Raw genomic sequence first — 10,788 nt, 5'->3', positions numbered from 1 at the left:
AATAAGTTTTAAATACAACACTCACTAATAGTTCAAGTAAATTCTCACCATCCTAACATAATTTGTCTTTGTGCTACTTGTTTCATCCACTATGAAGATCCCAAATACAACATTTCAGAATCAGGCAATCTCAACTATGCTATCACTTATTGAGATTAAATGTGTAACTGCTTCATCCAGCGCAAATACAACATTTTAATTTAACAATTTCTAACTATGATACCACTTAAGATAAATAATTTAATACAATTCAAAGTAAATCTTTGGCTAAAAAAAATATGAGAGTAAAAATACAATAAAACTAAATAAAATTACTATTCACACTTTCTATAATTACATCTCAAACCTTTCCTAACTCCTCAGGATGACAAAAAAAGTTTTAATAAAAAAACTTGTGTAAGCTCTCTGAAAATGTATCACACAACTTGTACAAATGCAACCCAGTATATCTCCTACATTCTGAAATGCTCCATCCATGAACAATTTATAACCAACATAAATTTCAAGAAATTTGGTTACAATTGGATTAAACGAACTCAAAACTGCTTCCATCACAAATTTCAACAGTCATAACAGCATGATTATGAAAAACTAACTTTAAAATCAGAAATAAGAGGGGTTTTCTTTTACTACTATCAGACTGAATGGTCTCGACACTGGATTGCTGACAACCCAATAGATTCAATCTATTTAAGAGCGTTCTTATGCCAAATGATTGAGTGTGCATGCTCGAAAAAAGTAATAGCTATAAGCGTATCAATGTGACCTATAAATTCATTTGTCCCCACACATTAAGTCAAGGAAAATTTGTGTTGACTTGAGTTATGAAGCTAAAGCTCAAAAATATTTACCATGCGAAACATCCAACTCTGTTATCATTTTTGAGAATAGAGTAGTTACATGTCACAAGGTGAAAGGAGAAGGACTGACCACAATGTGCCGGAGAGGATTGGCAACGTCGAGGCCACCTGCATGCTCAACGAACTCTGCAGGGGTGAGGAAGCTGCCGTGGCATACGCACACTATTCTCACCTCTTCCCCCTTCCTGTACTTGTACAGGAAACCTTGTATCCTATGCCCATTAGGGCCGTTGCCCTTTGTTGATACGAAGGGCATCGTTTCGATCATCTTCTTCTCCAGCTCCTTCACTCCATTTGATCTTGCAGTGACCAGCATTGGTTGTGCCCTGCCTTCTCTTCCAGGATTAAGCATAGTTTTTCCACCCCAGGAAATCGGAGGATTCATAACAGTTTCATCGTTCTTAGTGTGACTGTTTGCTAAGGGGATCATGGAGTTCAATCCTGTCAAAGAATACATTTGAGAATTAAAAAGAGACAAATTTTAACTTTGAATTTTCATTCGCTAGTTAAAATAAATACATGTTCAAGGAAATCATTGTGATTAAAATAAATGTTAGATCACTAGACTAATATATAACTAAAACTATAACAATTAGTCGAAGATCTATGTACAACTCAAGTGAAAAGTACAAAATCATATACTATCATCATCTTACTATTTAATTAAGAATATGGACCCTTTAATAACGAACTCTCAATTAATTTCTCAATTGATTTGGTGAAGCCCAAAATTAAGTTATGGTAATATCCCTTTTTTTTTCTTTTCACACTATAAGTAATTTCAACTTCTTATCATTCTCAAATCCTAGATGCATAACCTAATTTCTACTAGCATTGAATAATGTTGTTTAATTACTTGACAGTAAATATTCATTTTATATAATTTATGCGTATTAATGCATTATATTAAACACGCAACGCGTGTGCGCGATGGCTAGACATTATTATACTTGAACCATAATTACCTCAATTATTTGGAGGTCTACTACATAGAATCTCTATCAAGATTGAACTATATGGATCACAGAAGAGTCGATCAACCCCGAAGGTTGAGATTTGAGAACAAGCAAAAATAAATAAATAAATAATTGAAGATCATATATGATAACTTGATGCTTTGATGCACCATCTCTACCTTATCATTATCAAGTTGTGTAAGACCTAGTGGTTTGGTACATAGACCACCTACCTAAATAATGCTTTTATTGTTGGGTAATAGATGTCATAGCTAAATAGAAGTTTGTACAATGCTGTTGAACCAACAAAATATACTGCTCCTCTTTAATCATGCCCAAATCATGATAACATATATTTGATCACTCATCATGCACTGAAATTACTCCCAACTATTCTTAGATAGTAATTAAGAACTTCTAAGCATTACAGATAGCAGAAAAAATCTCAGTATCAGGGTTGTTTGGTGCCCTGATTCTGCCTAAATCTTCAACCTAAGACGTTTAGAACATGAATACATTAGCATTTTTTTTCCTTGTTTGGTTGAAGACATCAGCATTGCTTGGTGGAAAAGATTACTAATTGGTATCTAAATTGGTTTACACTATAAATAAGGAAGCCGATTTATTAAGGCATATGTAAAAGCTTTGCTGTCAGTGATTGAAACAGAAACGAAACGAAACAATGACATAATTGTTCTTCAATACCATGTGTTGCCGGGGATTCTGAATTGGTCGCGATGCTGGCGCAGCTGCCCTGAGAGCAACTAGAACCCTGTGATATGGAAGCAGTTGTCAGTTTTCTCGGAGGCAGTCCGACCAGCCATGTTGGTTGGTCAGGTGGAGCAACGCCACCTTTTGCGCAGGTCAATCCAAGGTGGCCATGGTTAACCATGCCGTGAGCCGCCCCTGCCGCTACCGTTGAAACTTTAGCTCCAACGGCATCTTCATCATGTTTCTCCCCGGGCAGCCCTGGCTTCGGCGACCGGATGGAATTTTTCCTCTCCAATCTCTTCCTCTTCGCCTCCAATCGCTTCAAGCTCTGCATCTGCTTCCGCTTCCTCAGATCCTCCTCCGTCTCCGAGGGCAGAGAGCTCGTCCTCGTCAAGGCGGCAACGGGGACGGCAGGGAACTCAGGCTCCTTCGGCAGCGTCAAGAAGGAAGCGACGGAGGTGGAGCGGACCAGCTTTTTCCCTTTGCGTTCTGCGCCGAAGCACCCGCCGAGGGAGAGCCCGAGGCTGAGCTCGATCTCGTCGGAGTCCCCTTCCACCATCTCCGTTGGCTCTTCTCCGACGCCATTACCCACGAATCTCCGCAAAAGATCTCTCGGGGACTTCTCCATACCTAATCGCCGCCGCCCTTTCTCCGTCTCCCTTCCTCGTCCTCCACCACCAAGAGATCCAAAACCGAAGAAATCTAATAAACGATGAAACTACCAAAACTCCACCAAAAAATGAAATTTGATCTAAATTCAAATTTTTTTACCAACACCGGCTCGCTGGATTCGAGTTTGATTAAGATCTTCTGATAAATAGACATGGAAAACGCGCGAAAAATAAGATCCGCGGGGCGCGAAGAAACCGAAAAGAAAGACCTTGCCTCCTTTGAGTGGAACTGATAAATACAACGTTCAGAATTCCATTATTACGGGGACAACGACAGAGGACGCCATTAGCGATAAACGAGAAGGCGAACAAAAGAAGTGCACAAGAGGAGAAGAAAGGGAAGGAAGGAGGGGGTTGAGGTGCGACACGTGTCTACCTCGGACACCCCACGGCGGGCACGTTTCGGTAGTCGCCGCAGGCTGCGTCGTCGCGAAACAAGCGGCGCGATTCTTCCGCCCCCTCATTGGGCAATCTATCGGGCAGGTGTCCGTCGAGCCTGCGGGCCCATGAACCTTCCACCGGCACGTGTCCTCCGCCACCCGGTAGGCACTCGTGACGGCGCGGGCTCTGGCGAGCTGGCCACGTGCTCGACCCAGCGCGTAGGACCCGTTTGCGGGCCCCGCAAAAGACGGGATCCGCGAAAGAAAGCAAGTCGCGTGTCCGCCTCTCCCCACTTGCGCGACATCGTAAAGGCGAAGCGACGCGTGAGGCGCCGCGTCTTTCGCCACGTGGTCTCCGACAGCGACCTTGCGACAGCTTGGCGCCCAGTGCCAAGTTGCGCCTTCGGCATACGTGTCGGACCTCGAAGAGCCGGAAAGCGACGTCGGCATCGCGCGATGAGGAGGGCAGATCTCCGCTGGTTTAGGCCTGCCGGGGTCGCGTTATATTCGCTGACGTCATCTGGATTCTGGCGCATGCCATCCATCCGCTCGATCCGGGCACGTGGACGCATCAACCCTGCCTTTGATGCATCCCCGCAACCAATCTCAGCCGTTAATTCTCTGAGGAGTTATTTGGCGAGACCACATCCATCAAATGCTGATTAAAACCGGCACATCCAACTAAAGCCCATCCCAATATTTGGAGTGTTAATATCAACATGGATATTTTTAGTGCAATTATAATATCAACACGTTAATATCTATAAATTAAAAAAAATAAAACAGTATTAACATATTCACACATTAATGGGAATATGAACGCCCTAATAACCTCATCTTTAATTGTCTTTCTTATTTGGCGTAGTATATACTTTTTTTTCCTTCCCCTCATCCTAAAGACATATTTGATTAAAATTTATTATTAATAATTTTAATTATCTATCAAAAAAATTATGTTATTTAATTAATTTGTTCAAGTAACGAGCGATTAATGTAACATCATCAACAATAATCCAAAATCCAAAATGTAATTATCTTATAAGTAAGAGATTTTAAATAATTATGAGGTTAATAAAAAAATTTATTTTTAAATTTTTTTAATGAGTATTATTTAACTAAATAATATTAGATTACTTATAATTTGATGATACAATTAACTCATAATGACATAATTAAAGTTATTCTTGATAATTTGAACCCACCTTATCTATCTTTTTCATTTAAGATGGATTATCAAGGAATTTCCTAAAAATCTAGTTGTTCAATTTATTTGAATCGAAACAGATTATTTATGAATTTTGTTAAAATATAATTTTAGAAATTGATGAATTTTGAGTTGAAATTTTAATATTTCAAACTAAATTATCTTTTTAAAAAATCATTTCACTTTTATTTTTATGAATCTTCTAATAATATTATCTTTTAGAAAAGTAAAATTTAATTAGAATAAAAAGATTTATTTAATCTTTAAAAAGATGTAATAAAATATATTTTTAAAAAGTATTCAAATCAATCTGTCTAACATATCAAAAAGGGCCCCATATAGATAATATATCATTATGTGATTCATCAAGAATCATTCGTCTCGAAGACGTTGAAAGGTTGAGGTATAGTGGGCACTCCTTTTCATTCAAGGTTCATGTTGCTTGCAGTGTTCTAATAATTGCACTGGACCAGTCGGTTCAGTAGATTAAATTAAGAACGACTTCTATAGTGATGTATTTGTCTAATCGATCAATTCAATTTTTATTTTTTTAAAAAATAAACATTACATACGAGTCAAACCCGAATCAAACTACTTAAACTTATTTGATAAAATAACTGATCTAAGCCACTCAATCTATATCATTCCATATTTTCTTGGTGTCCAAACGATCTTTGATCACATGTACTGTTGAGGATAGTTTACACAGCTTTTGTTCCAGTCCATTAATTCCTCTTTCAATTCTCTCTAGATTAGCGAAGAGTCCATTATTCAATGTCTTCCGAAGAAAGCCCAAGGTTTTTTAATCGCCACTACACTACCAAATCAGTTTCCAAGTACGCTTAGTCCACTTGATGATGTTGCTGTCATCACCTCGTGGTGCTCACAAGTTCCTTGTAGCATGACTTTGCCAAGTAAACACCATTATTGGACTTGTACTGGATAATTTCATCTTCCTCTTCGCTTAATATATCCATTTTCGTACTTGCAATAGACAACATTGACATGGTCGAAAGTAGATATTTCGACCTAGGCTAACTATTTCGTGCCAACTAGAAAAAAAAAACAGAAACTCTTAACACTTAGTTTTCATTTTTACTTAGGAAATTTGTAATGCACATTTAGTTCTATTTCTATGATAGATTTATTAGGGCTTCATCCTCAAAATCTCCTTCGAGTGACACTAATGATAACAACCCTTCCATTACTTGGCTTCCAAATGTACTCAACGTCAATACAGTCTTATATACACTGCGTAAGCTCCTCCCAATATGAGAGTATCATGTCTCAGAGGAGTCCTTACCCGACAAATAGACAACAATTTCCCTGTAACTGTGATAATATGAAGTATATACACATTGTCACATGGCTACTCACAGGCTATAATCATCAGCTCACACAGCTGGAACATACATAACCACGCAGTTATATACATAGCCCACTCGGTTGGACAAAATGATCACAACCACCCAATTGTATAATAAACAGCCCACACGGCTGTACTAAAAGTATAGCGAAAAATGAAAGGAAAGCCCATACAAACTAAAAACAAATGCTGCTAGTCAGCTAGACTTTACACAACCACAACAAAAGCAAATACAAACTCCACATAGCAAACTCCAAAACAAAGTCGAATTTATACAACACAAAGTCCACCAAATACCTAATGCAAATAAAGCAGAACAAAATCAGAAACAGTCCTCGGATGCATGGCCGACTCAAGGCATAGGCCATTAAGGCTTATGTCTAAGGCCCCAATTATATTAGAGTCTATATATATATATATAAAAGTTTAAAAATATAAGAGTTTGAATATTAAACATTTAAAATTATAGCTAAAATAAAATTTACTGGATTTATTTTTATTATTAATTTTATTTTCATAGCCAAATTATATTTGATCAATAATTTTTAATTTTTTATATTTAACCAATACTTTTTAATTTTTTTTATAGATTAAAGTTAAATTTAATTATTTTTATTACTCGTGATAGATTTAATTGATAATTTTAATTTTTTACTGTTAAAGTTAGATTTGGTTGTGAATTTATTTTTATTTTTAATTAAAATTTAATTCATAATTTTAAATTTTTTACTAATAAAATTTAATTTACTAATCAAAATTAAGTTTGGTTAATAAATTAAAAATATTTATTGATTATACTTAATTGATATTATCTTATAAAAATACTTTTGGAAGTCAAAAACATATTTAATATTGTACTATCATTTCACTAAATTTTATTGTCCTTTCTTTCTTCTCCTTTGTTATCAATTTTTATACTATTATTATTGTGTCCTTACTCTTCCATGAGGTACTCTTTTATTTTTAATAATTCGTCATTGATGTTTAATAGCTAAATATTTTTAGCTAAATAAATTTGATTGATAATTTATCGAAGTTAGAATTGATAAAAAGATAGTTTGGTTCATGAAGCTCTCGCCAATGTGAGATCCAGAGGAAGGGTATCTTATACGTAGTGACTATATCACTACTCAAACCTATTACCTTTAGGTTACATGACAATAATTTTATTAAGTTAAGACCTTCCTTTATCAAAGTTAAAATTGATTGATAATTTTTTTAAAAATAATAATTAAAATGTATATTAATAGTATTATAATAATTTATTACTCGTTGCCAAATCAGTTAACATAAACTGACATTGACACAAGATAAAGTTATTGCTATATGACTTAATTGAGCACTGTTTCTAATTGTAAAAATAATCATTAACAATTTATGAAATTGTCCTTTTAAATTTTACTAATAAAATTAAATGTCGCCCCGGGCATGGTTGAGTTTGACTATTGTGGGTGGGGAAGGGATCAAATCTCAACAAAGTCAAGAAAAATGTTATCCCCGCAGTGGTCAACTACAGTTTCCCGATTTACCTTCTCATAGATGGTCATGGGGCCGCCTATGTGGATTGACAGGGTGGTGAATTTCACCTTTTGCTACAACTAATAAGATTTTTAATATTTATTTTTTTTTTTAAAATTAAGGCTTACTTTTTTTTCCTGCCTAAGGTCTCAAAAATAGTTGAGATGTCCCTGCTCGGATGTGACGTAAGAACCGGAAGAGAGGATACTCTAAGCGACTCCACAATCCTCGACCTGCTACTTGGAAACATAAAGGTACAAACGGTATGATGAGTGCGGGTCACTCAGCGGGTAATAGACAGAATAGTGCATGGTCTATATAAAAACATACATAGAAATCAAAATATACAGTCTCTGTAGGGAAATAAGAACATGATCATACTATCATAATCAATATACCTAAATATATCTGACATAATAACCATACATAATCATAACTGACATATGAAACGCACATACCATACTGACATAATGATAAACATATACCCAATCTGAAATCGACATAAATTGTATAATGATCGGTACACTCACCGGGAACAACAACATATCTACTCGTAACACCTTAGCAATATAAACCACAACATATACATGTATAATAAATGACATGTATATAATATGACAACTATATGCAACTATCATAGCTCAAACAAATGCAACATATCACAATCACATATAGCTAGTATCTACTAGACATGCATGTAAATATATCTCCACAAGATGCACCGTGCATCATATGCAAATGTGCATGTATGCCACATGGTCACCCTCGCCACCTCTTCAGACACCATGACCCCTGTATGACTGAGAAGCTTGGGTTCGTGACAACTGTACTACCCTCCAGATACCACTATAAAGTGGTCGAGGTAGAAAGTTCGCTAAGTAGCTATCTAGCTACATAGCATCAGGGTTCCTGACTACTCACATCTCTAGCCCCCCTGCCAACTGTACCCTCCAGATACCACTACTCATGAGGGCCCGAGGCTGACAGAGTATAACATTGAGTGACCAAGTGAGCACGACAAGATTAGCTCCATTCCTAGCTACCACTCTCCTACAGTGGCCGAATGAGCAGCTATAAATATAACTGACAATTCTCTCACACCACAAGGGAGACTTGGGTTATCAGCATGTAGTGCAATGATGGGCATGTTGTAAATAATCATGATACAAACACAGTCACCATCAATGCAACACCTCAATCCATCATAAATACCTCTAGTACAATGATCCATCTAACACCTATATCTATAGGTATGAGTAGATCCAGCTAGTGTTTACTAAACAACAAACATAATAAGTAGTAACACCAGACACATACACAACATACACATTTGCATCCTACAATATAGGTAAAATCAACATGATACCTCTAAATCACACCAGTCACATAAGATCATCAACATAGACATTATTGACATGATTCCTCCAATAGTACATATCAGACACGTGTACACACAACATAGTTACAATCAACATGGTTCCTCTAATAGAAAACACCAGACATGTGTACACATACAATATGCAAATGGACAATCAACCAGGTGACTCCTACAACACAAACTAATCATGTGTAACTCAACATCAAATGTATAATCAACATGTTAACTCATTCTACAAGATATCCTCTACCATACATATTCTACATGTAAATATATATAACAGAGTATAGATATCCAAAAGTTAAGACTGTATCTGAAATAAATAGATCATCTTAAAGGTCAAGCACAAGTATCAAATAGGATAACAATACGAATATATTTAAGATAAAGTAACCTAATCCATTTATAAAAAATAACCATGCATTAAGTTCAAAGAACTAAAGAGGCCAAGGAAGAAATACCCACCTTTATCTGTTGATCATGCTAAAATAAATCCCACGTCGGGATGCTCGTCTCGAATCAAAGTCCTGCAAATCACATAATGCATGATATAACTAGTCAAGTATGAACTAGTTAGCTAAATCCATCATGAATCAAATAGCTAACTTAACACTAATCTGATTAGGAATCTATACATTAATTCCATTTTAATTATTAGCCCCAAATTTGGTAGTTAACCAATCCCATTAATCCTGTTAGGTTTAACTCAATCCAAACCCTCTTATCATTCCACAACCCAATATGTAGCTCAATTCAAATCAATTAATCCACAACTAAATCATTCATCCTTTAAACTAATCAATATCCACTTATTATCCATAACAACTAGTTAACAACTATACCATTCCAATTTAAATATACATTCATGTATGAATCAAACCACAACTTACCCAAATTTGAGTATCCTTCTATCACCTTGTAGCCGAAGAAGTGGTAGTCAGAAAATCCTAGTCGGAGCAACCATGAAGCTACTGCCCTTTATGTAAATCATCCACAATCCGCACTTAGTATGATTCATACATTCCAAATCAATCCAAAATTAACAAATAAGTGTAGATCAATCACCCATAAATCTGATCATCTTTAGGTTATACTCAATCTAACAGTACCTACCTCTTCCGGTGGTAGCTCACGACAATCGACGAGGCCACTGAGTTGAGATTCAGGCGATGCTTGATCTTACTGCCGATAGAGACCACATCCACCTGTGGCTAAGATCTAGCTACATCTAGCTGTGATGGAGATCAGAGCCAGGGCTCGGGAAGGTGGAGCCTATGGCTAGCCGTCACATCTGTCAACCTCTGGTCAAGACCATCGTCGAGGGAGGAGTGGCCAATGGCTACTGGTCAAGGATGGCAACATCTACCAATCAAAGCTAGGGCTTGGATCCTTACTCTTGGCCAATACAACCAGCCCATGCAGAAGCGGCGACTTAGATCTAGAAGAAGGAGTGGCAGGGAAAGCGGAAGGGCATCGGAGCTCTCGCTTGTGGTGGGGAAAAAGGTCGGCGACATCAATACCTGGCAGCGTCGGCGTCTCGTGGTGGTTGGCGTCAATGCCCGACAATGGATTGAGCTCCCGAGAGTGAAAGGAGAGTCGACGGTGAGGTGGAGAAGGAGAGGATCGGGAGAAGGTGGAGGGCGTTAGGGATCGAGGGAAGAAGATGGAAATCGACGAAGTTAGAAGAGGAATAAGATTAGTTTTCTTTTATACTTAGGTTTAAATCAATTAAACCCTAAGTTAA

General features: G+C 37.0%; 1 protein-coding gene across 1 annotated transcript; it reads right to left on the bottom strand.

The window, feature by feature from the left end:
• Positions 1-822: 822 nt before the first annotated feature.
• Positions 823-3,629, bottom strand: LOC121984428 (ninja-family protein 6-like). Its single transcript, XM_042537352.1, has 2 exons — positions 2,522-3,629; positions 823-1,301 (listed from the first exon to the last, which is right to left on the bottom strand). Exons 1-2 carry the CDS (start codon positions 3,153-3,155, stop codon positions 904-906), a joined length of 1,032 nt encoding a protein of 343 aa, XP_042393286.1. The 5' UTR covers positions 3,156-3,629; the 3' UTR covers positions 823-903.
• Between the last annotated feature and the right edge of the window lie 7,159 nt (positions 3,630-10,788).

Source organism: Zingiber officinale, chromosome 5B, assembly GCF_018446385.1.
Source record: "Zingiber officinale cultivar Zhangliang chromosome 5B, Zo_v1.1, whole genome shotgun sequence".
Taxonomy (NCBI): Eukaryota; Viridiplantae; Streptophyta; class Magnoliopsida; order Zingiberales; family Zingiberaceae; genus Zingiber; species Zingiber officinale.
Note: the sequence above shows the minus strand (reverse complement) of the source record. Positions and strands in the feature narration are given on the sequence as shown.

Bases quoted from the DNA above. Each gene is read 5' to 3' on its own strand.
- LOC121984428 (XM_042537352.1), bottom strand. From the start codon at position 3,155: ATGGAGAAGTCCCCGAGAGATCTTTTGCGGAGATTCGTGGGTAATGGC. The intron at 1,302-2,521 runs GTATTGAAGAAC...ATTCTTTGACAG, and splicing joins AGAATCCCCGGCAACACATG to GATTGAACTCCATGATCCCC.